Genomic DNA, 17,082 nt, shown 5'->3' with positions numbered 1-17,082 from the left:
CCGTAACACTTCAGTTTGCTGAAATACAGATTATTGGTTCTAACACATGGAAAGGTTTAGCAAGACGACTTTTTGACATTTATGTCCAGGTCTGCCCCCTACGGCGTTACAAGTTAACTTGTTGGTGTGACTAATAATCTTTCCTGCTGAATTCTGAAAAGTTGAAACCTAGCTCCGTATATGTTTCCAGGGAAGACTTGTTGAAAAGGATTTTGATATACGCCGAATAGTTGGTGGTGACGCTACTGTCGGAGGTGTTCAGAAAGATTATAAAGCAAATGTATCAGAAAATTACCTTGAAATTCATCTTTTATGGGCTGGCAAAGGATCAATTGGTGTTCCTACTATGGGTACTTATGGGCCATTAATATCGGCTGTCAGTGCAAAACCAGGTACCACAACTGGCGAATTTTTGTTTTTTATTTCCTTCTTTTTTTTACATCACCTGATGCCCAAGTGTTACATATTCTTGTTTAGATTTTACACCAACTGTAGCTAACAGGCCACCATCAAAGAAAAAGTATAGGACTGGTACAGTTGTGGGTGCTGGTCTTGGCCTAGGACTTTTGAGCATCTTTTTTGCGGGCGTAATTATCTTCATCATCCGAAAAGGCAAAAAGCGCTACACAGTTGATAAAGGTATACATGTCACAAGCAAGTTACAAGGCCCTTGAGCTTTAATATCATCTTTCAAATTGGTTTATAACTTTTTTTTTTGTTACAGAGCTGCTTAGTACGGACATAAAACCTTACACTTTTACTTACTATGAACTTAAAAGTGATACTCAAGATTTCGATCCCTCAAACAAGCTTGGAGAGGGAGGGTTTGGGTCTGTTTATAAGGTAAGCCCGGTCCCATACCAAATGTGTTTTTGTTATGATTTAACACATTGATTCATAGGGAAACCTCAGTGATGGAAGAGAGATCGCGGTGAAAGTGTTTTCGGATGGATCTTGACATGGAAAGGGACAATTTGTAGCAGAGATCATAACAATTTCTACAGTTCTGCATCGCAACCTAGTAAAGCTTTACGGGTGTTGGTATGAAGGAGATCATCGTTTGCTCGTATATGAGTACCTCCCTAATGGAAGTCTTGATCAAGCACTATTTGGTAATGATCGGCAGAAAGATTAGTACTTAGTTTACCCTTTGATTCTCTGCAGCCTGAAAACGCATATTTGTGGCTAAGTCTTGTTAAGATCTACTTCGTGTTTGTATGAGCATAAAGTAAATAACACACAAGCTTTGTTAACGGGGTTCGGTTTTTCCTACATCCCCGGGACCTAGTCCAGAACAAATCCACTAGAACAAGATAGCAATTACAACTGCGGATACAAGCACTATTATGCCTACCATTCTTTTCTAGATGAATACCATCAAAAGATCTCTCTATCTTGTTGATGGGGCGACACCACACATCTTGTGTGCATCTCTTGAAACTACCTTGAAGCGTGCAAGTCTCCATGAAGCGCCTTCTCGGTATTTATATCAATTGCCCAACCCCTAGGGTTAGCAACTTTCCTATTATACAACAAATAGAAATTGGGAGATTAACAATTGCACAACCCCTAGGATTGACAATTTTCCTATTATACAACAAATAGGAAAGTTTCTCTCCATATCCATCTTGAATCTTCTATTCAAGATGTCCATCCTGCTCAGCAGCCACCACTTGACTTGTCCAAGTCGGTCGTAAGCTTATGTACTCAAACTCTTTAAATCAGCTTCTTGTAGTACTTCTTGTATTAACGTTGGCCTAGTACAAGAACTGATTCAGACGTTTGATACATCTAACTGCAAAGTTCTTGATTCAACACCTTATCTTCTTCTTTGCTTTGTGTCAATCACTGAGTCAGCACGATCACCAAGCGCTACTTAAGGTCTGATGTACCAGTACTTGAATCAACTTAATACTTCATCTTCTATATCAGCTCTGTCCATTGTCTTTGTCTTAACTGTTGTACCATCACTGAGACATCTATGATGTATCTGTGTATCCATGTCTCATCCATTACAGTCACTTATTAGAGATTTCACCATATGTTCTAAACCTTATAAAACTTCAGTCAACACAACATCTTCAATCTCTCCCTTGGTGATTGAGTTTTATAATCCATGCTCCTTTTAAAACCAGATTCAGTCTCTCCCTTAATGATGGACTTTTCAATTTTGTGCATCTTATAAAACCAGTCATCACAATATCTTCAATCTCTCCCTTGATGACTGAGTTTTAAATCTCCTTCAATCTCTCACTTTATGCTACATCATGTATTACTCTTGAAAGATCATGACATCTTCATTCTCCCCCTTTTTAACTTAGTTTGATACTCAAGCACATTCTTTAATCTCTAATCACTAGTAAAGCTAGTTTGATACTCAAGCACATTCTTTAATCTCTAATGACTAGTAGAGCTCCCCCATAATATTTGCTCTTACCTCACAATAAACTTGATGTTCTCTTCTCCCCCAGCTTGAGTGCAAACTCAGTTAAAAACAATTAACAAGTATCTTAATTCACCCATCTCAAGTGCTTCAACTTTTCATAGCATCTTACGCAGTCTTGAATTTAACCAGTTGCTAAACATGCCTTTAATGCACCCATCTTCTGAGCATAAACTTTGAATTTCCTTTTACTTGTTTTACTGGAAGCAATTTCTGCAGCCCTGCAACTATCCTCTGTTGTGTTGCTCATCACTTCTTAGCCTTGAGTACTCTACTTATTTGCATGAACAATTCAAAAACTTATTCATGAGAAATTGGGTAACCTGAGATGATCCCTTCTCATGCGCAACCTTGAATACTCCTTGAAATTGTGACATAAGCATCTGCACCTCATAATCGATTTCTGAATCCATATGAACAAAAATCTCGAACACAAACTCCACCAGAAATTGTAGCAACCAATATCAACTTTTATATTTTTCTGTGCACTACTTGCTGCTAGCTTTTCTTGTAGCTATCTCACATGAACTGATACAATGAGATTTCTATATTAACATCATGAATTACCTTAAAATTTGCAGATTCTTGAAACTTCTTTTAATTCAGTTCATGTCCTCAAGACCCATTCTTCAAATCAAGTCCTTAAAACCAGATCAGAAAACTCCCCCATTCCAATGTGCGATATCTCCCCCTGCTTTTGCCTCTAATTGTGTTTGAGAGCTAGACCATATTATGACATCTGGTGCAGACTTGTATTCCTTCTTCATATACTTTTTGGGGCATATTCTTCCTCTTCTTATGCAAATCTCTCATGCTTAAATGACAACCAAGATCAACATCCATCATGAATTACAGGGTGGATAACACTCCCCCTACACGAATGCATCACATTTGTCCCATGCTTGGCTGCTCACGTATTAAAACAAAACACTCTTGTGTATCATTAAACTGCAACTATTTCTGTTTCAACTGCCTTGTCTTCAAACTGAGTTTCTATCTCAATGGTCTTGTCTTTTAACCGATTTTTGCAGCTTACTCACCAGCATCCATCAGTATTTCCCCCTTTAACAAAATGCTTTCTAAGACTTTAACCTCCTACAGCTTTCTTAAGAAAAGTCTCGAACCAATTCGGAACTCATGACACTTCTATAAACCTTCTTTTAGTAGTGATAAAATCTGTGATTTTTTCGTGAAGATCATGATGCTTTAGATATCCGGATGTTTCAACCGTCGACATCATACAACAAAACACTACAAGAAAACAGGCGATTGGCCACTGTAGGAATAGTCACTAAATAGTCGTTGATTGAAAATTTGTGACTATATTGCGACTATACACTGTTGTAGCTAATATTTTGTCGCTAATACAGTTGGTCGTTAATTAGTCGGTATTTAACGACTATACACTGTTGTCGGTAAATTTTGGTCACGTAGTCGTTATGTAGTAACTAAATTTAGTGACAATTTGACGACTAGTGTACGACTATATTAGTAGTTATCGTGTAATAGTCGTTAAATATGATGAATAATTTACGACGAAGTTACGACTTTGTTACATGAATAAAATTGCAATACTAGGTTGTCGTTAAATAGTCGTCATATTTAACGACTATTTAACGACAACCTAGCGACAATGTTCCGTCTAAATGACGACTACATAACGACAACTTTGTTTTAGAAAACAATAAAATTAACTGGTTATTATTGTTCTGTAATCCTGATAGTAATCCTGATTTTAATCCTGAAATTAATGAAATGGAGAACAAACATAATATACAAGTCCAAAATCTAATGAAAACACATTATATAAATAACCATAATTTTATTGAAACCAGAAAATACATTAGTCCAAAACAGAAATCAAACCAAAACCAAAGAGAGAAAGAGTTTATAACACATACAAACTGAAAAAAAGAACTTGGTTCATGAGTTAAGAGAATATAGGAACCATATTGGAGTTGATCATGTTGTTGGTGAATGTTGATTGTCCTCCTCAGCTGATTGAGAGGCTATAAACTCCAAGTAGGCTGGATTAGTGTCGCGCATAAACTTTGCCATCAACGACAACTCTTTGATCTCATTCTTTTGCTCAGCCACAAGGAAAACAGTCTCTTTTTCTCGAGCAGCAGCTTCAGCATTGAGAATCGCCTGAATTTCAATTTGTCGTTGGGCTCCCTTGAGTTGCTCTTGCAATGTAAGAAAGGCTTCAGTTTGTGATTGTTGCTTGCCCTTGCCAAGATTAGCTTTGAGGCTTCCAAGACCATAAGGAGTTCCTCGTGAATCCTTCTCAGTGCACTGTTTTTACCAAAAAGAAAAACTGTAAATAAAGAGCAAAACAAATTCATGATCGAATAGAAATGGTACTTTACCTCAAGGAAGATGGCAGTAAATTCATCGGTGGTGAGCTCTCGACGATGTGAAATACCATCTGAAAGGCTTGAATCTGCCTCAAGCTCAGCCATCTTCTCTTGCAACTTCTGCTGATAAGCTTGATGAATTTTCTCTGCCTTGCCATCCACATAAGAACCATCCGGCTTTGTATGTGTTTTGAAAAAAACTTCACCCATACTGACCTCTTTTCCCAACTCTTCTTCCTACAATGTTACAAAATAAAGAATGGTTATGAAAGTGTTTAAAGATAGAAAGGATATAAATGTAACTAACAAATTAGAAATGACTTAACCAGATCATCGTGGATTTCTCTATATGACTTGGGTCCTGATAAGTGGATGTGAAGACCTAGACCATTACGGTCAGACAAACGACATTTGGAATAGGTTGAACTCCTTTGTTGTTGTTCTTCAGTATCCCAATTATCAACTATCTCTTGCCAGAGAGTACCTTCAATCCATGAAGGTTTAATTCGAGACGTCCTTGCATCGCTAACCATGCCTTTCATCCGACGGTTACAGATGGTGTTGAAATGTTCTTGAACGGTTCCTGTTATCAATGGATCCCAGGTGTGAGTTTTCTACATAACAAAAAAAGAGAAGGAATTATGTTAGTGAAGTTAGTGAAAACAAGCAATAAACACAAGTAGAAAACATGTTACATTGTACTATTCTTACCGCAAATTCCATGAAGTATCTTTCTTTTCGATCGGGAGGCACACAAGTCCAAGTATAATATGGACCATCGAATTTGTTTGTAATAATCTTGGTAATCTTCTGAACAAATTGACCTTTTTTGTCCCGATCAAACCTCCACACATGTAAACAATGCTAGTTAGTCAGAACAGTTATAAAGCAAACAAAAAAATAATAATCAATCAATGTATGCTAAAGAGATTATATTGCATCAATTGTTTCACATACACTACTATAACGAATTGAAAGCAATAAGAATGACAAACCAATTGAAAGCGATGTGATTGACAAACAGATTGAAAGCGATGAGATTTACAAACAGATTGAAAGCAACGAGATTGAAACTTTCAATCAAACAAACCAATTTAAAGCAACAAAAGAATTCAATCCGCAAAATATGAGAACCAAAGACATCCTAAGTATGACAAACCAATTGCTTGCACCAAACCAAAGCAATTAAATCGAATTCTACATCAAACCAAAGCTAGAAACATTACCAAGTCGTCTTCTCCAACAGTATGGGAGAGAGAACAGTCGTAAACTTCTCACGGCCATGCATCGTAAGCAGGGCAGTTAGAGATTGCATCGTCTCATCCTGGAGTTGAGGCTCGTAGTTGTTACCTTGAGAAGACGGTTGTTGACTATGACCATGAGAGTGCTGCGTTGGAGATAGCAGATGATCCTCCGGCATGTGAGCAGTATTGTTCTGAACCACAGGTGTCGAAATGGGCGGATCGGGAACTTGATTGGCTGAGTTCTGGAAAAGCGTCTATGGCGGTGGGAAGTTCCAGAAATATTGTTGCTCTTGGGGCGTGAATGGGGAAGGAATTCGAGCCGTTGGCGTGAAATTGTACTGAGGTGGAAGAGGGTTGGGTCTTCTAACGACGGGTGGGGGTTGGTTAGAGGGTCCGGCTCTCTGAGAAAGGTTGGGTGCAACCTTTCTCTTTTTTTGTTTTCTTAACAGCAGGATTCAACGACATAGAAGATAAATCGATTGAGGAAGAAGGAGATGGATCGAAGAAAGTTTAGGGTTAGGGTTAGATTGAGGAAGAATGATGATGTATCGAAGAAGGTAGATTGAAGAAGAAGGTAGATTGAAGAAGAAGGTGATGGATCGAATTGATGGATTGATTTAGGGTTAATCGAAAAAGGAGATGAGGAAGTGAGGAAGAAGGAGAGATCGAATGTTTTAGGTTTAGGTTTAGGAATAGGTTTGTCTCAGATCGATTTTGATGGATCAGATAGAAATGTTGTTGGGCCCAAATTTCTTTTGCCCAAAATATAAGAGGAGTGTTACACAATATAAGCAATACGTTTTGTTTATATACACAAAAAAAGAATTAGTTCAGATGGTTAATGTACCCTGATTAAAATCATCAGACCTGGGTTCGAGTAACCCCAAATGTTTATTAAACAGTAAATTATTTTACATATCTTATACATAATTTATTTTACATATCAGGGTTCTTCGTCGTCTTCTTCTTCATCATCCGAAGACGATAAATTACACATAAATTCATCTTCAGGTTCCGCGTCTGCAACATCATAATCTAGATTTATTGGGTCTCCCCTTTCCAAATTGTCTACTATGACATCTTCAATTGTAGTGATCAATATAGCATCATCAGTTTCTGTTTGAAAAAGAGTTGGTTCTCCAGAAANAGTATGGGAGAGAGAACAGTCGTAAACTTCTCACGGCCATGCATCGTAAGCAGGGCAGTTAGAGATTGCATCGTCTCATCCTGGAGTTGNTTTCCCTCGGATTTACTTTTAGAACATTGAGCCACAAATGCTTCGGTTTCATTATGTATGGGTACGGAATATAACAAACTTGATGGGCTTGAGATGCTGTTTTGCAATCAACGTGTAAAGGTTACACATATTATATATAAATGTGATAGTGACAATATATAATTAATGTGAAAATTTATATACATACCTAGAATAAATGGTTCATATTTATTGTACTTTCTAGATGAAAGAACGTCTACAACGCCACCATTACTTCTGTGAGTGCCTCTACCAATAACAGGGTCATACCACTTGCACTTAAATAGTGTGATCTTCAACCCAAGCATCCCCTCATACTCAAGTTCTATGATATCAGCTAATGTCCCGTAGAAATCTGCAGCATCAGATGCATTCACATAATTTTCCCCTTTAACAGAGATCCTATAGTTACATGTCTTTCGTCCAACATCGTGATTCTCTGTATGAAACAAATAACCTCTTGTAAAATACATTGGCCATGTTTTAGCCTTCTTCAAAGGTCCATGGACAATTTCTTGAACCCAAGTAGGAAATGGATTTGAGGCGTTCCAATAAGTAACCTGCATATAAGTCCCGTTATTTTAAATAATAACAATAAGTAAAATAGGAATATCACGAAAAATTATTTAACATACATATTGTTTAACCCATGAATAATATTCATCAGCTCTTTTCAAGGAGAGTTCTTTCTCGCTAAGTCCTGGATATTTTGCCGAAATATAATCCTCGAACATACTAAATATAGAAAGACCAGATCACCACAAATGTATATGAGAAAATATAGTGAAATTAGATATCTTAAAATGTAACTAACGTGTGACATGTAACTAATTATATACCTCTCAATTGGTTGAAAATAGTCACAATTCCGTAAAACATATGCGTGTGCGCAACGATAGTCATTACCTGAAAGCCATATTTCATTCATTTCTCCACTGGGACGGCCAACTTGAGTAAATATAGAGGGTACTCCAGGGACATGATATTCAAACGCTTCACCTTCATCAAATCTTGTTAATCTGACCATAAAATTAAAAAATAATTATTATGACTACTAAATTAAATATCACTTTAAAAATATTTACTCTTAATTGCTCACCTTGATTTTGTTTGTATGTTCGCAGCAAAGTAGTGCTCAGAGAAATAAGCAATCTCGTCATTGATATATGATTCAACAATTGATCCTGCCGCATATCTTTTGTTCTTTGCTTTTCCTTTCAATTTTTTGAAAAACCTTTCAAAAGGATACATCCACCTATATTGGACAGGGCCTCCCAGTTCAGCTTCGTAGGGAAGATGTATAGGCAGGTGCTCCATCACATCAAAAAAGGATGGTGGAAATATCTTTTCCAAATTGCAAAGGATTAAAACAATGTTCTGTTTTAGAATTTGAAGTCGACTTGTTTGCAAAGTTCTTGAGCATAAGTCCCGGAAAAATGCTCCAACCCCTGCAATATTATATTTATTCAAACTTCATCACATTAATTACGGAGAAACCTTTACTCACTTCATATAAATATACATATATATTTATATATACTTGTTTTGTGTTACAATTTTTTAAATAATTAATTAATATACCTGATAACGCAAGGTGGACATTCTGGTCAAGGAGTTCTACAAAGATAAATGGAAGTAACCGCTCCATGAAAACATGGCAGTCATGGCTTTTCATGCCTGAAAACTTTCCATTTTCCATATCAGCACAACTAGCTAAGTCTGCCGAATAGCCATCTGGGAATTTAACCGAGTATTTCACACATTCCAATAAGCTTTTTCAAGCTTCGTCTGTCAATGTATAGGGCGGGAAAGGTGCTTTTCCCCTACTATCAAGATGTAAGTGTGGCCAAGAACAGAACTTTGCTATATCGAATCTTGACATGACGGAATCTTTTGATTTACCTTTCACACGAATAAGAGTGTACATTATGTTGTCCAAAAATTTCTTCTCTGTATGCATCACATCAATATTATGTCGGAGATTAAGGTCCTTCCAATACGGTAGCGACCATAAAATGCTTTCCTTGTGCCAGTTATGGTCCTTTCCATATCCATGCATCTTCCTTTCATGACCATTTCCACCGACGTCCTTGGTTCTTGGAGGATTTACACAATTCAACCGCTCAGAATAAACTTGCTCACCGGTCAAGGACTCTGGNTTCTTCTCTGTATGCATCACATCAATATTATGTCGGAGATTAAGGTCCTTCCAATACGGTAGCGACCATAAAATGCTTTCCTTGTGCCAGTTATGGTCCTTTCCATATCCATGCATCTTCCTTTCATGACCATTTCCACCGACGTCCTTGGTTCTTGGTGGATTTACAGAATTCAAGCGCTCAGAATAAACTTGCTCACCGGTCAAGGACTCTGGTGGATACTCTCTTGTAGCGTCTTTTCCCTTCAGGAAGTCTTTTTTATTCCTCCTCAGAGGATGATCAGGAGGAAGAAATCTCCGATGACAATCAAACCAACATGTCTTCCTTCCATTAGGTAGATAAAAAGACTTTATATCGTCCATGCAAACTGGACAAGATAATTTACCATGTGTTGTCCATCCAGATAACATGCCATACGCAGGAAAGTCGCTTATCGTCCACATCAGTACTGCTTTTAGGTTGAAATTTTGGCCCAAGGACACATCGTATGCATCGACTCCAGTAGACCACAACTATTTTAACTCATCAATAAGAGGTTGGAGTAAGACATCAAGACTAGCTCGCGGATGGTTTGGACCAGAATTTAGAATTGTAAGAAACAAGTACTCAGTATCCATGCACATACCAGGGGGTAGATTATATGGCGTCAATATCACTGGACATAATGAATGGTGACGAGACATCCCAAATGGATTGAAACCATCAGTACACAATCCCAGATACACGTTACGGGGTTCTTCAGCAAATTGAGGATTTTGTTCTTGAAAATACTTTCACTCCGCTCCATCAGATGGATGACTCATTTCTCCCACCTTTGCTTGGTGCTCAGCATGTCATCGCATTGCTGCTGCAGTCTTGTGACTCTGATACATTCTCTTCAGTCTATCACCAATAGGTAAGTACCACATACGACTATATGGTACTTTGGTTCTGCGTCGGTCATTCTTAGGCTTCCATCTTGGTGCATCACAAAACAAACATTTTTCTTCCTTTTTGTCATCTTTCCAGAATAACATACAATTGTTTATACAAACATCAATTGTATGATATGGGAGTCCTAAATTGCGCATCAATTTCTTTGTCTCGTAATGAGAACCCGTAGCCTGGTTTCCTTCTGGTAAATAATCACTCAACATTTCACATACTGAATCCACTAACTTTTCACTCATATTATAATCTGCCTTATTTTGCATAACTCTAGCAGCTAAAGATAATTGTGAGTGACCTTCACGACAACCATCATATATTGGATTTTTTGCACCTTCTAACAAGTCATAGAATTTTTTTGAATGGTTAAGTACTGGTTCTTCTACACTCTTATAACCCCCATCCCATTGATAGTTATCATCAAAACCCACATTAGAAGGAAATGCATCATTCACCATATCCACATATCTATCTTCTACTACATTACCCACTTCCTCACTCCCACTAATAAATGTCGGATCAACAGTACTCGTTCCTATATCCATATTTATTTCTTCCCCATGCTTATACCAAACATAATAATCTGGCATAAACCCATAACTAAAAAGATGATTCCAAATTCTAGTCCCTAGAAAACGCTTCTCGTTTTTGCACCTACTACAAGGGCAAAAAAACTTACCCCTGTTTTCTTGTGCAAAAGGCTGGCTATTTGCAAATTGCATGAACTGCTCCATCCCGGCTCTGAACTCTTCTGTAAAATTTCCCGTCACCTCATCGATCCTCTTGTACATCCACTCCCGGAAATTACTATAATTGTAACTTCCTGACATTATTATAAATCTCTATGATCTCGTTTTTTTTTTTGGTGTTGCTTAGTGTGTTTCTGTGAGTGAGAAAAACGTTTGGTGAGCTCAGTTTATATAGGTATATTTAGCGACTAAAAAGTGACAATATCACGTAGTCACCAAATACAGATACACCTACTCCGGATTGCTAAAAACGTGTTTTAAACTAACTTTTAGCGACTATTTTGCGACATATGTGGCGGGTCGCAAACTTTTGTCGCAAAATAATCACCAAATTTACGACAAAACAGCAACTACACAATCAGTCGCTAAATTAGCGACTAATGTGCGACAAAATTTTGACCCACCGCATAAGCCGCAAAATAGTCGCCAAATTTACGACAACACGAGCGACTACAAAATTAGTCGCTAAATCAGCGCCTATTTTGCGACAACATTCACAACTTCCTTACTTCGTCGCTTTTTAGTCGCCATTTAGCGACTAATTTAGCGACTCAATATTTTTGTCGCAAATTAGCGATTAATTCACGACTATATATGATTCGTCGCAAAATAGTCGCTAAATTTAACGACTACGCATTTAGTCGCCGATTGTAGTTGGAAAAACCGTGTTTTCTTGTAGTGAAACCCATGAGACTCATTCCCTGAATTGCTTCTCTAGACTGAAAACATACTGCTATATTTGACACGTATGAATGATTTGCAACAATCACATCCCTCTTGCAGTCTTTACACGAGTAACATCCTCTTCATCCTTGTGAGAAGATCTCATCCAGTCTCATGCAGCCATATAGCCTCAAACAATCCTGAAACAGAACATTACTTGTTTCTTCATACTTTCTGCAAACAACACTTCTTTTCATCATAAGATACTCCTTTCTAACACAAAAGAGCACAAAACTCTGCAGACACATCAAACTCCGACAATGGAACCACATTATTATGTTGATGATGAACGCCTAACTCTGTCCGCCACATGATTCTTTAAAACCAGAATGAAGGCTCCACACAGTCTTTTATTTGACACTTGTAAGGGACAAATCTTCTTTTTGGAACTTCATAAGCTTCATTACATTCTGTATTCATTTGGTCCTCCTTTTGATATCACCACCGGAACTGGTAAAAACTGAAACTTCAGAATAAAACTGTGCTGGAAACACTGAAGATGCTTGAATAAATCACAAACCAACCGTCAAAACTTCAATCCAACCGTTGGATCTCAAGTTCGCAATAGCATCAAGCTTCCCACAAAGTTTCAGCATGATCGGATTATTTTGGGATCTCCAAACCCTCTCTTGAAGTTGCTATCTTGAAACAGATTTTTGTTATCTTTCTCTGCCTTACAGAAAAATCTTCTCTCCTTTGATGATGTTAACAACACTGAATTTTCCTACACACATTCTGAAGAAAACTCTAGTTTTGAGACCTCTTCTTCATTACATATTACAGCCAGTGACATCCAACAAATCTTGTCATGTACTTGCTACCTCCTAAATTTCTTCATCTATCTTGATGCAGTCTTGATGCAGAGCATAAACGGAGTAGCACAACAACCCAGAAAATTAAGAAAATTGGTGAGGATATCAAAAACAGCCATACGAAGGCACAGGATAAAACAGATTGCGATTTCGATTTACGGTTTGAGAGTTATGGCCAAAATCCCAACACAGGTCCGGAATGAAACAATGCTACGAGCAGTCAACTTTGAGATCAAATTCCTGTCAAACCAAATGGAACCAGAAGGTGATCTTTACTTCTTTAAAAAGATCTCGCTCTCAACTTTTCAGAGCATCTTTCAGAGCTAAAATCCAAGGTCTGTAGCCAAAACAAATGAGGATGAAAGAGTCAAATATGATACTGAAAACTGCCTTCAAAACCTGAAACTTTCTTCATTATCCTTCCTTTGAGCTTCTTTTCTTGATTAAGAGGTGTATCAAACTTCGTCTTGATCATTCTACCAGCACATGGACATCCTTAAGAACCATATTACATAGGCTCATCCTTTATTCATCAATTTTTCTCATGGCAAGAGCCATTGTTAGCTGTATCAAGAACAAAAACCCCTTCCTCTTTGCTTTGAACAAGAATATGAACAAGCTCTTGTCCTTTTCAAATTGCAAGGGAAGAGATTTAGCTTCTCACCATCAAAACTCAAAGCATAACCAAACGAGCCAGCCTATGTAATCTCCTCATTCTAATGAACGTAGCTTTAGAGATAAAAACTATAGCTAATCATTTTGTTGTCTCGTGATTCATCTTCATTGACCCAACTTCAAACACTATGCCTCTCCAAATCCCCAAATCACTGTCAAGCTCAAATTCAGCTCCAAAACTCTAACGATCATCTTTAAGCTTCCCCTTAATCAACTCATGAGCTCTCTTAGAATCTTCATATACTCCCTCTCTTTCCTCGCTCAACCCAATGTCTTTCACTTGAAGTACCACACCACGAGATCCATATATCTTAGTTCTGAGTAGACTACCATCAAACCTTACAACTTTAACTTGATTCCAAATTGATGTTTTGAAAAGAAACATCGTTTTGACTACACATGACTCCACCATCAAAGCTTTTATATAAACCAAGAGCACTTTATTCCTTGTTACCAGTCTCTTAATGAATTATGCTCTTGAGATCTCCTGGAATTTAGAACAATTATCTTTTCCCTTTAATTCTGCTCATATCCTCTCTTCTTATGTATTCTGCCCATAGTTGCATCTATCTTTTGTTAAACTTCCTTTCAAACACAGATTATTGGAAGTAATTACCACCATCAATCAAAAATCCACTTCTCTTGCGAGCTTTACTATCAGAAAAAAAAACTCTTCAATTTGAATTGAGATTAGAAATTCTCAGCCTTTAATTTCATGGAATCGACCTCTTTGCTTCTTCATCGAGAGATTCTCAACCCTTCTTCACCATCTTCTACACCTTGAAGCCTTTTTTTTTTTTTTTTTTTNCCAAGACCTAACTCCGATTTCTAACAACGAGAGAACCTCTATTTGGTGAACAACCCTTCAATACTTTGCTTTTTATTGAATCAGGTTTTCTCTTTCTTCCAAGAAAACCCAGCAAATATTCAGAACGGAGATATTGCTTTACTTCCCAATTTAGGCTGAAAACTCCATAGCCATAGCCACGATTATTATCTTGTCAGGAAACTCAGTGCTTCTTACGCCTCTTTGGGAGTAGAAAAAAAAATCTCGCTGACGCCTGACGAAGAAAACCATCAATCTCTTTCCTTCTTGCTCGCTTCAATTTTCTCCTTCTAGCCACAAATCCAGGACCATACCTGAAACAAGAACATATCTCTATCCAGCCCTACTCTCATACCAATTGAAAACCTATATTTGTGGCTAAGTTTTGTTAACATCTACTTCGCGTTTGTATAAGCATAAAGTAAATAACACACAAGCTTTGTTAACGGGGTTCGGTTTTTCCTACATCCCCGGGACCTAGTCTAGAACAAATCCACTAGAACAAAATAGCAATTACAACTGCGGATACAAGCACTATTATGCCTACCATTCTTTTCTAGATGAATACCATCAAAAGATCTCTATATCTTGTTGATGGAGGGACACCACACATCTTGTGTGCATCTCTTGAAACTACCTTGAAGCGCGCAAGTCTCCATGAAGCGCCTTCTCGGTATTTATATCAATTGCCCAACCCCTAGGGTTAGCAACTTTCCTATTATACAACAAATAGAAATTGGGAGATTAACAATTGCACAACCCCTAGGATTGACAATTTTCCTATTATACAACAAATAGGAAAGTTTCTCTCCATATCCATCTTGAATCTTCTATTCAAGATGTCCATCCTGCTCAGCAGCCACCACTTGACTTGTCCAAGTCGGTCGTAAGCTTATGTACTCAAACTCTTTAAATCAGCTTCTTGTAGTACTTCTTGTATTAACGTTGGCCTAGTACAAGAACTGATTCAGACGTTTGATACATCTAACTGCAAAGTTCTTGATTCAACACCTTATCTTCTTCTTTGCTTTGTGTCAATCACTGAGTCAGCACGATCACCAAGCGCTACTTAAGGTCTGATGTACCAGTACTTGAATCAACTTAATACTTCATCTTCTGTATCAGCTTTGTCCATTGTCTTTGTCTTAACTGTTGTACCATCACTGAGACATCTATGATGTATCACTTATTAGAGATTTATTAGAGATTTCACCATATGTTCTAAACCTTATAAAACTTCAGTCAANCCATGAAGCGCCTTCTCGGTATTTATATCAATTGCCTAACCCCTAGGGTTATCAACTTTCCTATTATACAACAAATAGAAATTGGGAGATTAACAATTGCACAACCCCTAGGATTGACAATTTTCCTATTATACAACAAATAGGAAAGTTTCTCTCCATGATCCATCTTGAATCTTCTATTCAAGATGTCCATCCAGCTCAGCAGCCGCCACTTGGCTTGTCCAAGTCGGCCGTAAGCTTATGTACTCAAACTCTTTAAATCAGCTTCTTGTAGTACTTCTTGTATTAACGTTGGCCTAGTACAAGAACTGATTCAGACGTTTGATACATCTAACTGCAAAGTTCTTGATTCAACACCTTATCTTCTTCTTTGCTTTGTGTCAATCACTGAGTCAGCACGATCACCAAGCGCTACTTAAGGTCTGATGTACCAGTACTTGAATCAACTTAATACTTCATCTTCTGTATCAGCTTTGTCCATTGTCTTTGTCTTAACTGTTGTACCATCACTGAGACATCTATGATGTATCACTTATTAGAGATTTATTAGAGATTTCACCATATGTTCTAAACCTTATAAAACTTCAGTCAACACAACATCTTCAATCTCTCCCTTGGTGATTGAGTTTTATAATCCATGCTCCTTTTAAAACCAGCTTCAGTCTCTCCCTTAATGATGGACTTTTCAATTTTGTGCATCTTATAAAACCAGTCATCACAATATCTTCACAGCCAAGCTGATTTTGGGATGTTGCAGGAGGTGAAAAGAATTTACATCTTGATTGGCCAACCCGTTTCGAGATATGTCTGGGAGTTGTCAGAGGTCTAGCCTACCTCCACGAGGAGGCGAGTGATCGCATAGTACATAGGGATGTGAAGGCCAGCAACATTTTTCTTGACTCTAAGCTGCTCCCAAAAGTTTCTGATTTTGGGCTTGCAAAGCTATACAATGATAGTAATACCCACATGAGTACCAAAGTGGCAGGGACCATGTACGTATCCCCAAACCATCCACTTAATTTTCTTCTTTGTAACAATACTATAGGTTTATATAACACATGGTTTTGTACCAATTAATGCAGAGGATATCTTGCGTCAGAGTATGCCATGCCTGGACAACTATCAGAGAAAACGGATGTGTATGCCTTTGGTGTTGTGGCTCTTGAGCTAGTGAGTGGAAGGAAAAACTATGATACGAGCCTGGATGATGAAAAAAAATATCTTCTGGACTGGGTACGTTCTTGTTAGTTTTATACATTTTTAAATGGCATGGAATCAGCACGAGCAAAGCCATGAAGGTGACCTAATCGATCAGGAGCTGACTGAATTTAACATGGAAGAAGTGAAACGCATGATAGGAATTGCTCTACTTTGCATTCAGGCATCTTCTGGCTTGAGACCACCAATGTCAAGAGTGGTGGCCATGCTTTCAGGGGACGTTGAGGTCAGTGATGTAACCTCTAAGCCAGGCTACCTAACCGACTGGACAGTTGATGGCTCCTCAAGCTCCTCTTTTAGCACCTTTCAAACTAAAGATACAAGCGCTTCTTCATTCTCCTCCACGAGGTTTGTGACGCCCAGAGACGGCGACTTTAAGCCAATGCACGGAGTGAAGATCAATGAGGGGAGATGACAAAGTTTCACCTCGATCTATCTATATAGACC

The 17,082-nt window shown here is 37.9% G+C and overlaps 2 protein-coding genes across 2 annotated transcripts; one reads left to right on the top strand and one right to left on the bottom strand.

Annotated features, from left to right (window-relative positions):
* Positions 7,250-8,434, bottom strand: LOC104778409. The gene is made up of 5 exons (XM_019241144.1): positions 8,399-8,434; positions 8,139-8,318; positions 7,935-8,034; positions 7,469-7,859; positions 7,250-7,377 (listed from the first exon to the last, which is right to left on the bottom strand). The coding sequence occupies exons 2-5, from the start codon at positions 8,225-8,227 to the stop codon at positions 7,250-7,252; spliced, it is 708 nt and encodes a 235-aa protein (XP_019096689.1). The 5' UTR covers positions 8,228-8,318; positions 8,399-8,434.
* LOC109125125 (probable LRR receptor-like serine/threonine-protein kinase At1g56130) lies at positions 12,841-17,050 on the top strand. The gene is made up of 4 exons (XM_019241140.1): positions 12,841-12,934; positions 16,175-16,409; positions 16,500-16,587; positions 16,697-17,050. The coding sequence occupies exons 1-4, from the start codon at positions 12,841-12,843 to the stop codon at positions 17,048-17,050; spliced, it is 771 nt and encodes a 256-aa protein (XP_019096685.1).

The sequence above is a fragment of the Camelina sativa genome, chromosome 3 (assembly GCF_000633955.1).
Source record: "Camelina sativa cultivar DH55 chromosome 3, Cs, whole genome shotgun sequence".
NCBI classification, from domain to species: domain Eukaryota; kingdom Viridiplantae; phylum Streptophyta; class Magnoliopsida; order Brassicales; family Brassicaceae; genus Camelina; species Camelina sativa.
This window is presented reverse-complemented; position numbering and strand designations above follow the sequence as displayed.